At 52.4% G+C, this 13,182-nt stretch overlaps 2 protein-coding genes across 2 annotated transcripts; both read left to right on the top strand.

Moving 5' to 3' along the window:
* The first annotated feature begins 754 nt into the window (after positions 1-754).
* TrAtP1_004324 (uncharacterized protein) lies at positions 755-3,585 on the top strand. The gene is made up of 6 exons (XM_014083887.2): positions 755-902; positions 1,059-1,113; positions 1,241-1,314; positions 1,406-1,734; positions 1,812-3,035; positions 3,109-3,585. The coding sequence occupies exons 1-6, from the start codon at positions 858-860 to the stop codon at positions 3,326-3,328; spliced, it is 1,947 nt and encodes a 648-aa protein (XP_013939362.1). The 5' UTR covers positions 755-857; the 3' UTR covers positions 3,329-3,585.
* Positions 3,586-8,165: 4,580 nt separating this feature from the next.
* On the top strand, positions 8,166-13,113 carry TrAtP1_004323 (uncharacterized protein). The gene is made up of 5 exons (XM_014083886.2): positions 8,166-9,275; positions 9,343-9,654; positions 9,728-9,864; positions 9,995-10,124; positions 10,217-13,113. The coding sequence occupies exons 1-5, from the start codon at positions 9,136-9,138 to the stop codon at positions 12,855-12,857; spliced, it is 3,360 nt and encodes a 1,119-aa protein (XP_013939361.2). The 5' UTR covers positions 8,166-9,135; the 3' UTR covers positions 12,858-13,113.
* The last annotated feature ends 69 nt before the right edge of the window (positions 13,114-13,182 follow it).

The raw sequence follows: 13,182 nt of genomic DNA, 5'->3' as shown, positions 1-13,182 counted from the left end.
TAGCAGATTCTGCAATGTGAGTAGATAATTTGGGTCTGTTTGAGCCGTAGATATGGACATCTGGGTAAAGGAAGCAGAGCATCTTTGGCTTCTGTGTGCTGCTTCTTAGGCATGCAGCTCCATCAATATATACTCGGACTGTATATATTGGTGGCTGATTTAAGGGCAGCTTCCTCGGCGTCTGCGTGCTTCTTCTCAGGAATTAAAGATTCGTTGACGATATTTTTATGGCATCAGTATTATTTATTGATGGCATTGTAAATTGAAGGCATACGAGGCTGAGAGCAATTAAGGAAGTCTGCTAGGCTTTCCTGAGATCTCTTTCTCCCTCTTCCTTTTACTAGAGAATATTCCTCAGAATTTCTCCCATGTATAGGCGTCATAGAAATCCCTCTTGCCCGTGTAAGAGGATTGAGAGGAGAGAGAAGGAAAAGAAAAAATGGCTTCAAGTCAGAAAAAAGGCACAAATTAAAGACAGGGCCACCTGATTTATTCTCACATATAGGCAAATATTCAGAAGATCTACCTTTACAACGCTTTATAAAGAAAGAATCATCATTCTTGCTTTCAAAAGACATTTTAGTGGATCTACCAAGGTAAAGGTGTTAACCACAGCTGAATCCGCTGTCAAGAGTTCGCCAGCATCCTGACTAATCCCGAGTCCACTACTAATACACAACCTCCCATTGGCCCAGATAGCCGAGGACCGACACATGCGCTTCCGAAAGACCCCATCTACGAAAACGTGACATATGCTACCGAATCTCCAACCTTGCTGCTACAGTTGAAGGCCATTGCTGCTTCAATTTTTTGCGCCGACGCAGCCTGGTGACCCCGGATCTCTTGCTTCGCTCACGATGGCGTCCTCTATGGCATTGAGGAAGTTGGCCTCTGGCTCTTCGGTACGTGAATTGAACCACGGGGAAAAAATTGCAAACTCGGCATTGCCCTGCGCGCAAAACGGATCGCCGCGGAGGTCATAGCTTGTGTTGCAGCAAAGACTCTTGATCTGTCCTTTTCTATTCTTGTACAGCTTGCTAATGTTAGGAATGCTATAGATCTCCCGGCTGGCGCGGACCCAGCTCAGGAACTTCTCTTCTACTCGACCAGCAGGTAGGCCCAAGCAATTCCGAGACCCGCGATGTGCAATTTACGATCGGAACCAACCCAGGAATCGAAGATTGAGGGCGGAAGAAAAGACAAGAACAATTGGTGTGCTAATGGATCTTCTCCAATATAGCTCGTGTCATCGCAAACGGACCGCTCAGAGCAAAGGAAGCTTCTCCCTTTGTCAGCTCCAAATACCCCGTCATTGTACGTCGTCTTCCCCTCGGTGGAGAGCTCTTCCGGGCGAGCGGGCCGAGCCAAAAGATCTTGTCAATTGACCATGAAACATCACTTTTAGGACCATGAGTACGACGCAATCGTTGTGGGAGCTGGAGGAGCTGGTTTGAGATCAACAATGGGTCTCGCCGAAGCTGGCTTCAAGACTGCCTGTATTTCTAAGCTCTTCCCCACACGATCTCACACGGTAGCTGCCCAAGGTGGTATCAACGCTGCTCTTGGAAACATGCACGAGGATGACTGGAGATGGCACATGTACGACACCGTCAAGGGTTCCGACTGGCTGGGTGACCAAGACGCTATCCACTACATGACCCGTGAAGCTCCTGCCTCCATCATTGAGCTTGAACACTATGGCTGCCCCTTCTCCCGAACTGAGGATGGAAAGATGTGAGTTTTCTTTACAACGAGAATTGCTTGTGGTGTTGAAGACGGCATTTACTAAACGTGCATCTTCTATTATGTAGCTACCAGCGAGCTTTTGGTGGTCAATCCCAAAAGTTCGGCAAGGGTGGTCAGGCGTACCGATGCTGTGCCGCCGCTGACCGAACCGGACACGCTCTTCTGCACACCCTCTACGGCCAGTCTCTCCGATACAACGCCAACTACTTCATCGAGTACTTCGCCATTGACCTGATCATGCAGGACGGCGAGTGCCGTGGTGTCCTTGCCTACAACCAGGAGGACGGCACTCTGCACCGATTCCTTGCTAACAACACCGTTCTGGCCACCGGTGGCTACGGACGTGCTTACTTCAGCTGCACATCTGCCCACACCTGTACCGGTGACGGCATGGCCATGGTTGCCCGAGCTGGTCTGCCTAACCAAGATCTGGAGTTTGTTCAGTTCCACCCCACTGGTATCTATGGCGCTGGCTGCCTGATCACCGAGGGTGCTCGTGGTGAGGGTGGTTACTTGCTCAACGGCGAGGGTGAGCGTTTCATGGAGCGATATGCCCCCACTGCCAAAGATCTTGCCTCCCGAGACGTCGTCTCCCGATCAATGACCATGGAGATTCGCGAGGGCCGCGGTGTCGGTGCTGAGAAGGACCACATCTTCCTGCAGCTCAGCCATCTGCCCGCGGAAATCCTCGCCGAGCGACTTCCCGGTATCTCTGAGACCGCTGGTATCTTTGCTGGTGTCGATGTCACCAAGCAGCCCATCCCTGTTCTGCCCACTGTCCACTACAACATGGGTGGTATTCCTACCCGCTACACTGGCGAGGTTCTTACCATTGATGAGAGCGGCCAGGACAAGATTGTCCCTGGTCTGTTCGCTTGTGGTGAGGCTGCTTCAGTGTCTGTTCACGGTGCTAACCGACTGGGCGCCAACTCTCTGCTGGATCTGGTCGTCTTCGGCCGTGCCGTTGCCCACACCATCCGCGACAACTTCAAGCCCGGCGATAAGCTGAAGCCTCTGGCTGCCGACGCTGGTGCTGACCACATTGAGGTCCTGGACCAAGTCCGAACCTCTGACGGCCCCAAGAGCACCGCTGAGATCCGCCTGGCCATGCAGAAGACCATGCAGACCGAGGTCAGCGTTTTCCGAACCCAGGAGAGCTTGGACGAGGGTGTCCGCAGGATGACCGAGGTCGACCAGACCTTCTCCCAGGTTGGTATCAAGGACCGCAGCATGATCTGGAACTCTGATCTTGTTGAGACTCTTGAGCTGCGAAACTTGTTGACATGCGCGTAAGTACCCAACATTGAATTCAGACACCAGCAGGATGTAATGAAAACGATGACTGACCATGAGATACCATAGTGTTCAAACCGCCACTTCCGCCGCTGCCCGAAAGGAGTCCCGTGGTGCTCACGCCCGCGAGGACTTCCCTGACCGTGATGACCAGAACTGGATGAAGCACACTCTCAGCTTCCAGAAGCAGCCCCACGGCAAGGTAGACTTGACATACCGCAAGGTCATTTCCACCACCCTGGACGAGAATGAGTGCAAGCCTGTTCCTCCTTTCAAGCGTGTATACTAAGCAGCAGGCTTGCTGGTTGTTGGATTTGAAGCGTACGAATAAGTGTGTGAGATTTTGAGCAAAGGGGCAAAAAAGGGTCAGGTTGAAGGTAAAAAAAGGAGGGGTTGTTCAATATAGCGTCCTCCAAGTACACATGATATAAAGGTCTGCGGATGAGTAGGAAGGAGAGAGTTTACATGGACACTGCCACTGAGGCCCCAATATCCTAATTGATGCTACTACTATATAGTACTAAATAGGAACAAAAAAACATGTACAATAATACCACATCTGTCTCGTTGCTGTGACTGGTATGTTGGTGAAGCTGGTGGGCACATATAAAAGGATGCTTTTGCACAAGACTGTTGCTCTTTGAATAGAAGCCTACCCGGTATGTTTGCGTGAAATATCAATTCTCTATACGAGAATTAGAAAAGATTTGACCTACAGCCTGCATTCCAGTGTCAAGTTCCTGTATTCAACGAACAGCAAGACCGCTTAAAGAAACCATTTTTAATTTCTAAACTTATGCAAAATAACAAAGTTAGTAAATAAGTGCCATCACTATGCAATGACGGAGGAACTGTGTAAGTCGGCATGAAAGTATCAACCAAGTAGAATACAAGAGCCCTCGTACAAGTCATAATTTTGAGTCTCGGCTGTTCAACATCACAATAACCTCGCAGAATCCATTTTTTAGCATCACTTCCAAGATTGCTTTACTTGGCAATACCAGTGTTACAATCAGGTATAGTCCAAGCCTCGTCAGCCAGCCACTCACCGAAAGAGCTAACTCCAGAAATGCCCAGTTCTCGGGAGGGGTGGCTTCTATCCCCATGGGGGACACAGGAGGGGGGGGGGGCAAAAACTGAGGCTGAATATGCTCCTTCTAGGCGGTGTGATATTCTCTCGTCCTACCATCATCGGCGTCACCTGATGAGGATTTTAGATTAATGTGGCTTGGAGCTGAGACCAATTATTTTGTTTTTACAAATTATATTGGAAGCACATGCCTCTGCACCCCAAGCTCTCTGAGGAAGAAAACTGGTTATTTTGAGTAACACCACGTCGGAATTATGCATGTAACTTGGGCTGGTAGGATCACTTGATGCCTCCCCCGCGTTTTGAATAAATCAATAGTATGCATGTATCTGTTCATCTGCCTGTGATGAGGCGATGGACTGGTAAAGGCGCGTGTAGACGCAAGGATCAGGGCTCTGATTCATGCAGAATCGCCAACGTTTAGTTTTGTTCGGGCTGAGTGTAGATGGCTCCTTCAACTTGACCCCGTGTAATCTCGGTAGAGACGCCACTGTCATCCCGTTAATGGCTTTTCAATAAAGCCACTTGATTCCTTTTTTCGGTTATTAGTCTGCTGCTGCTACTGAGGAGGCCATGTGGTGGCGGCACTGTCAAGACACAAGGGGCTTGAGAAGCAGCTGTGAGGAAATCATCACCCTGCATTAGCGAGCGCAGGAATTAATGCCTACTCCTGATTAAAGTAGTAATAATAGTAGCCAATACTATCTTGTTTTCCCCTGTTCAACACAGCCTGGACGTGGCTAGTCTATGCACTTACGTATCGACAATGTTTGCTGTTAGTATCGCCAATGAGGCCGCTGGGCTGGTGGCGTCCTTTTACATCTACCTGCATCTACACGGGTCTGTCCCAAAGTGGACAATATTGAGCCCAATATGGTACCGACCTGAATCATACGAGCGAGGCCTCCTCCATGCAGGCCTTAAGCGAGCGATATTCCGGTACGTAGCGGGTACCTGTGCTGCATCTGTATATGTAGGAATATGCATTGTATCATAGATATATAAATATACACTGCCTGCATGTAGTTCCGACGATAATGCGTTGTTGTCGACAGGGGGTTGGCACTCGATAGCAGCCGTTGGCGGGGATTTCGCTACAGAATGCTTGATAAGTGATAGGCTGGCAGGTAGGTGTATGCTGGCAATGATTTGCCCTCCATTTGCGGCTGACTTATTCTCCCTGGCACGATGGAAGACGCTAGCAGGTGATTCCGCGTGGATAAGAGATCGGCTGGGATCCTCCGAGGGTGGGATTGACGGCATGTCGTTGGCGGCATGGCGTAGCTCATTGGTCTTTTGTCTCTTCCGGGATGGGCTCATGGTGGCCGCTTTCGCCGATACGAGATGCGACCTGAACGCTCATGCATGAGAGGGATTCAATGAAAACTCTGGCGAGATGCAGGCTGGGCTCGTATGCTGTGCGCTTGGCGGCACCATCACCAGATGGAGAGAAAAGCAAGGTCCCGCATGCAAACTGTCCCACGCCCGGAGCCTGCATTCCACGTGCCCAATGGTTTGGCTTGTCCTTTTGGTTATCGGAACCAGTCTGCCTGAGAATAAGTGACGATTGGCTCCGGATTCATATCGACGGGCAGCAAACGTAGCAGTGAAGCTGACCCTGCATGAGAGTTATCGTGTAATTCCCCCTCCCGCTTGTTCGTTCGTATCCAGGACAATGAGAATTGGTGGATACATGTAGGATGCATATACCTACCTGCGCTACCGCATGCACGAGCAAAAAGAAAAGAGTAGAGGGAACAAAAAAATGAATTGCTTTATTACCTACCACCGTCGCCGTGTTCTTGGTGGCGGGGCGGTTTGCATGAGAAAAGAGGCCATCAACTGTGGCGCCAAGGGGGGATCCTGGAATAGCACTGCATGAAGCAGCTGGTGCTACGGGTAAGCGGACGAATATGGCTGATCTCTGTCTTTTTTCTTCTTTTTTCTTCTTCTTCTTCATCCTTTTCATTATGCTTGCTTCTTTTTTTAATTCCTCTCTAAGTCAACCCGGGGACCAATTAGTCGGCAACGGTACTTACAGTTTCGTATATAGAGTTTGTAAGTCAGTAGGTAGGCCTTGGCAGTAGGTATTAGCAAAACTTCCTTTCACACCAAAAAGCTGCCAAGACGGACTGCACGGGATGGGCTGCAATGCGCAAACACAAGTAAGCACTTGGCAGGTGTGTTTGTCAACTTTGCTTCTGCGGACTCGAGAGGGGAGCGTCCCCATGGGGTTTGGCTTGAGTGAAAAAAATTCGGCGCTGGGAAGCTCACAGTCAGTCTGCCTGCTCCTTGTTCGGTCCGGCGGATTTTCATCGAGGACTTCTTCAAATCTGGATATCGGATCAAGCAGTAAGCATGTAGGTATCCGTAGCATTCACATGGCCCATTAGCTGGTAGCACTTGTGCTACTGCACGATGCAAGACGCAACACGAGATCCAGGCCATGCAAAAGTCTATCTAGGTCAGGCCTGGGTTTGTGTGTCATTCCTTTGCCCAGCGAATGCCGTAGGAGCCTCGTCCGAGTACGAAGCTGGATGGAGCGGTATCAGCAGCTAGCAGTAGTACTAGCAGCAGTAGCATTATTCCTTCGTACCAGTAGACGACGGCATGCGCGTGCTTCGTCTTGGCCAGCTAACCCCCCCTGTCCACCTATTTTTGGTGGATGGGACGGTCGGTCGGCTTTGTCAAAATCGATTCGTCTCATCCCTTCAGTGCATCCGACAGATGGCCACGGAGGGCTAAGACCAACCAATGCTACTCTGCATCGGAGGGCAGGACCAGAGTCGCAAAGGTTTGGTGGCATCCCAAGGGAGGAATTTTCCGACGACTGGTCATGTTCTAGACGCCTGTCAAGGAACCGAACCCTGCTGTTTGTCACTTCTCAGCTGCGACCTTGCGTGCTATGCGTGCTATGCGTGTATAGAAGCGAGCAGCCAATCTCTCACTCCATCATCCCCCTCCTCTCTGGCTTTGGCTCTGCTGTAACGCTAGCAAGTGGTGACGACTTAGCTGCCGACGCCAATGTAACCAGCATCGAGCCCGGTCTTCCGCCCGCGCAGCCAGTGGCCCTTTCTGCCGCTGGCCTTTTTCTTTCCCACTGCTCTAGTTCACCCTGAACAGGCAAATGTGCCTGAGCCACCTCAGCTCGGCCAAGCCCCTACCGCAAGCTAGCTGCCAAGTGTCTTATCGTCCCGTGTGTGTGCCGCAGCCCTCAGGAGATAGTAGCACTTACAGACCGGCGGTGACAAAATTGCCGCGAAAAATCCCGGTCAGTAGCCGAAGCCAAAAGTTCATCTGGTGTGTCTTGTGAAAGAAACTGGTAAAAGTTTAATCGTATATACGAGCCTCAGTGGGCAACCGGGTAAACACGGTCTGAGCTTGGTTTCACAGTAAGATCAAAGCAAATCTCTGCCGGGCTGTCGGTTCACTTGGCGGCACGGGGATCATAGCAGGCGTCCCACACTTGCGATCAGACATGGGCCAGGCTAGGATCTAAGCCTAAACTTTGATTCGGTTCTCGCGCGTGGATATTACGGTGGCGTTTAGCACCTGAGGTTTTGTAGGTCAGTTTGTCAGTTTTCAGCCCCCATGGAGTAGTGGAAAAAAAAATATTATTGAGCCAACTGACCAATATTATCAAGCCATGGCGGCAGGGAAAAGGAGACGGCGAGGGGGAAACAAAATGTCACGCGAAAATCGAGAGCTGATTGCCGCTTTTTGCATGGCCGCACCCTTATCACTCACCCACATGCCAATCGCTGGGCAAAGGATCTCCGCTTGGGAACATGCCCCATGCAAACCATCGGCATGGTAAGTATGGAGTAGCAGTAGTACTTGGTAATAAGCCATCAATGGCCGGATGATCAAAGAAGTCGTACCACCGAGCCTTCAGCTACGACGCAACATGGCCCTTTTTGGCACAACTTGTTTCCATTGTGGGTGGTACACTGTTAGGCACCATCAAAGGCATACTGCCTACGCCAACGCTTTGATGCACGATTAGGCCAGTAATACGCCTAGACGCCGAGAATGGAGATGGTTGGCCCGGAGTCCCGAGCCGTGCCTCGTATTTCTGACCGGCTCCCCCACTACCCGCAGCCTCAACGGGTGTAGTTTATCGAGACGGCGTTACTCGCTGTGTTGCTGGCCTGTGCCTGTGGAGAAGAGCCTGAAAATATAGCAAGCAAAAGCATTGGCTTGAGCTGTCAAAGGAACCTGGCTGGAGCTCTAGTACGGGCGTTGAGGGCTTATTCCCGCCTTTGCTTTGTTTCTCTACCTTTGGCCGGCCGCAGACTAATTAAGCAATTAGCAGGCTGAGGAAACAAGTGAGAGTGTTTGAAACAAACCGTCCCAGCATTGGTGCCTTGCCTGAGGTCGCATGCCCGTTCAGGACGGCGCCTGGCTCCGGCTGACCAACCCTGGCCCCTTGCCTGCATAGGCGCCCTGCTGGATTCTCTGTGCTGCACCTGGATGCTGAAAGACCAGATGGGACGTACAAACATCTGAAGCCTGTACGGTACGAGCACCATCCAGTACCCCCCTGCAACGCTTGCTCTTAGTCGGATCCAGCATGTCTATCCGTGTGAGTGGCGCCTCCCATCATGGACCATCGCAACCACCGTCCACGAGAGACCAGGCCTAGCTGTGGCCCGCGTAGACCATCACAGTCTTGATCCAGGGCCTTTGTTGTTTATTGCTGTGTGGGTGGCATGGCAAGCTATGCCAAGTCTCTCCGGCCCCATTAGTCCTGCTGGGTAGGGCTCATCTGTTCCTGGGTCACGATCAGGCAGGATGCTCATGCACGGAGTACAAGAAGCTGGGCATTGTCCGCGGCAATTGACCACTTTTCTTTGTTCTCCTGCCTCCCTCTTCTCACGGCTCTCTCCTTGATCAGCCAACAGCCCAGCTCTCATTCGGTCTAGAGAGCGCGCGCGGGCCTGATACGCTGATTGCCATCTCACTTGTTGCTGCTTGCCTTGGCGAGAGCCACAAAGACCGCAGCCATGAAACCTTTTCCGGCAGCCTCGCTGCTGTCGATCTCTCTACTATCCTTAAAACCGTGTCACGCACAGATCCTCCAAAAGCGGGCTCTCATTGCGCCAACTTCGTTTGACAATGGCTGGACGTATCAGGGATGCTATGTGTATGGAGCTCTTCCTGCTTCTCTTGGCAAACTCTAAGCTTGCATATATGCTGATCAGGGCAAATAGCGATGTTGGACGGACGATTGGTGCAGCGTCCACCACTGATGCTGACATGACTAACGAAGAGTGCACGAGTTACTGCTTCGGATTGGGCTTCCCTTATGCCGGAACAGAGTACTATACCCAATGCTACTGCGGCTCCAGCCTTGCAACGGGCGGCACAAATGCCACCGTCACCGACTGCAATACTCCATGCGGCGGCAACTCGACTGAGGCATGCGGTGGCCCCAATCGTCTCACCTTGTATAAGTCATCCGATGTCACTGGCCCTCAGGTCAATCCAGGCCCCAATGGATGGGTATCTCAGGGGTGCTATGCGTAAGTTTACGATACGAGATACTCACTTCTAAGCCTGTAGCTTAGCTTAGCCTTGCTAACATATGACTGGCAGCGAGGGCACCACTGGTCGTGCATTGACATATCAACTCGGCAGCGTTGCTAATGCCAAAATGACCGTGGCCGCTTGTACATCAGGATGTAAGGCAGCAGGATATACCTTTGCTGGCGTTGAGTTTGGTGGAGAGTGCTGTAAGTGGCCCCCAATTCCTCCTGAACGGATCACACGAGAGGCAGTGTGACTCCTTGCTTTGTTTCGTTTCATTCCTCTTTACTCCGCTTCCAGTTAGCTGACCAGTTGAGCATCGATCCCGGCGTGCAGACTGCGGCAAGTCTCTCTCCAATGGTGCCAAGCCAGCTGCAAGTGGCTGCACAATGACCTGCAATGGCAACAGTACCGAGTACTGTGGAGGACCAAGCTTGCTGAACCTTTACACCTATGGCGCCAGCAGGTAAGCACAGACATGAATCTGATGAAAGAAAGAAGCTAGGACTGCGGTGAAGATCATCTCGTATTGGAGTGATGCTAACATGGATGGTGCAGCTCCGGGACTGCCACCACTTCTGCAGGGCAACCCGCGCAAACGGGTTCCTGTCCTGCCCAGCCCGCCCTGGTAGGCAAATACAACTGGTACGGTTGCTATACCGAGGGCACATCGTCTCGGGCTCTTGCGGCCACGACGTATTCCGATGATGCCATGACTCTGGAGAGCTGTGCTACCTTCTGCGCGGCTTACACGTACTTTGGCGTCGAATACAGCAGAGAATGCTACTGCGGCAACTCCTTTGGTGCCGGCTCCAAGCTCACTACGTCATCAGACTGCAGCATGACCTGTGCTGGCAGCGACTGTGAGCTTTGCGGTGCCGGAAATCGTCTGTCCGTCTATTCGCGCAACGCCCCGGGCTCGGGTAGTAGCTCCTCGGGCTCGTCTCCTCCGTCAGGCACCACCACCTCAGCCACTCAGCAACCAACGGGTCTCCCGCAGGGATGGAAGAGCTATGGCTGCTATGTGGATGGCGTCAATGGCCGCATTCTTAATGAGCAGAACCCCGACGACCCTAACCTGACCCTCGAGTCCTGTGCCGCGTCCTGCGCTTCTCAAAACTACACCATCGCCGGTGCCGAGTACTCCAAGCAGTGCTTCTGCGGCAACAACATCGTCAACGGCGGCGTCCAGGCCAATTCTTCCACAGAGTGCAACACTCCCTGCGCCGGCGACTCTTCCGAAATCTGCGGTGGCGGCGGCAGAATGTCCATCATCTCCAAGGGAACACCGGCCGTCCTGGCACCTCCGGCACCAGTGCCGGTGGTGGGCAACTGGACATACCAAGGCTGCTACGAGGATAACCTCAACCAGGTGCACACCTTCTTCTGGCAGAACATTTTCGCCAACACCATGACCCCTGAGATGTGCCTCAACGCCTGTGGTGAGTACGGCTACATGGCTGCCGGCTTGGAGTATGGCCAAGAGTGCTACTGCGGCGACCCTCAGAACATCAAGACGGCTGGTTCGACCAAGAGGCCTGAATCCGAGTGCAATGTTCCCTGCCCGGGCAATGGCTCGGCCATCTGCGGCGGCGGTTCCCGCCTCACTACTTACTTCTACACTGGAACCCCATTCTACTCTTGGGGCTTCCCTGCAGCGGGCTCCGCGGCGGCTGGTTCTTATGAGCAGCTCATGGGCGGCGTCTGCGTGCCTCTGATGGTGACCCAAGCCGTCACCGGCAAGGTCGTCTTCCTCGAGAAATGGGGTACTGGTGAACCCAACTCCACTGGTGCCTATGAGCTCGATTTGAGTCTCGTCAACCAGTATAAGCTTGCCTGGAGAGAGATGCACGTCAAGACTGACATCTTCTGCTCTGGAGGTGTCACTCTCCCTGATAAGGCCGGTCGACAGCTCAATGTAGGAGGATGGTCTGGCGACTCTACCTACGGTGTCCGTTTATACACACCAGATGGTTCCGCCGGCGTCAACGGCACCAATGACTGGCAGGAGAACGTCGATGTTCTGAAACTTCAAGACGGTCGCTGGTACCCAACTGCCATGAACATGGCCAACGGTTCCGTTCTCGTCGTTGGAGGCGAAGAAGGCTCCAACGGCGCTCCTATCCCCACCCTCGAGATCCTGCCTTACACTGGTACCGCGCCTCTCTACATGGACTGGCTCGAGCGCACCGATCCGAACAACCTGTACCCCTTCTGCAGCGTTTTGCCCTCCAAAGGCATCTTCGTAGCCTACTGGAACGAGGCTCGTATTCTGGATGAGAAGACCTTTGCCACCATCAAGGTCTTGCCCAACATTCCCGGCGCAGTCAATAATCCCATGGCTGGACGAACCTATCCCCTTGAGGGATCTGCTGTCTTGCTGCCCATGCACGCTCCTTTCACAGACCCTCTTGGTGTCCTCATCTGCGGTGGCTCTTCCGAGGGTGCGTCTTATGCTCTGGATAATTGTGTGAGCACTTATCCCGATGTCGACAACGCAACCTGGGCAATTGAGCGTATGCCTTCCCAGCGCGTCATATCCTGCATGGCTCCTCTTCCCGACGGCACCTATCTCATCCTCAACGGCGCTCACCACGGTGTTGCTGGATTCGGTCTCGCCGACAGCCCCAACCTGAATGCCCTCCTTTACGACCCCCAGAAGCCACTCGGCCACCGCATCACCGTCATGGCAAACACTACCGTGGCTCGCATGTACCACTCCGAGGCCATCACCCTGCTCGACGGCCGCGTACTCGTCTCCGGCTCGGATCCCCAGGATAGCGTCAACCCCGAAGAGTACCGTATCGAGTCCTTCACTCCGCCTTACCTCAAGAGCGGCAAGCCTCGTCCCTCATTCACCGTCACCAACAAAGATTGGAGCTACGGCCAAACCATCACCGTCAACCTTGGCGGTCCTGCTCAAAACGGTGCCATCCAAGCTACTCTGCTTGGCTCTGTTACCAGCACCCACGGTAACTCCATGGGGGCGCGTACCCTCTTCCTTGACATCTCTTGCGCCGGCACTACTTGCACCGTTACTGCTCCTCCCAGCCAGTACATTGCCCCTCCTACCTGGTATATGCTCTTCATCTTAGATGGAGGTATCCCGGCTGTGGGCGTGTATGTTCGCGTTGGCGGTGACCCAGGCCAGATTGGTAATTGGCCCAAGGCCGCTGGCTTCGCCGTTCCAGGTGTCTGAGTCAACTTGACGTATTGTCTTTGCGTTTTTTTTAAGAGCGCTTTTTCTTGTTTGCATGATGTATTTAGTGTTCTCTTGATGTATTATTGCTTTTGGTAGAAATCGGTTAGCGAAGGATCTTGTTATGCTTGATTTGGATATAAAGGCAAGCTTATGATAAACAAGCGGAGAAAGGAAACGGACCAGAAAGAGCAAGGTAGTAATAGTTAGGATTATTACTATACCATACGTGGTGTCTATTAACCTGGTATCATTCATTTCAATCGTTGTCATCAAGTCGACACATGGCTTTTAGTGAAGTCGTATTTCTCAATTTCAGGCACTA

The sequence above is a fragment of the Trichoderma atroviride genome, chromosome 2, assembly GCF_020647795.1.
Source record: "Trichoderma atroviride chromosome 2, complete sequence".
Taxonomy (NCBI): domain Eukaryota; kingdom Fungi; phylum Ascomycota; class Sordariomycetes; order Hypocreales; family Hypocreaceae; genus Trichoderma; species Trichoderma atroviride.
The sequence above is the reverse complement of the archived record's forward strand: the minus strand, read 5'-3'. Positions and strand labels throughout refer to the sequence as shown.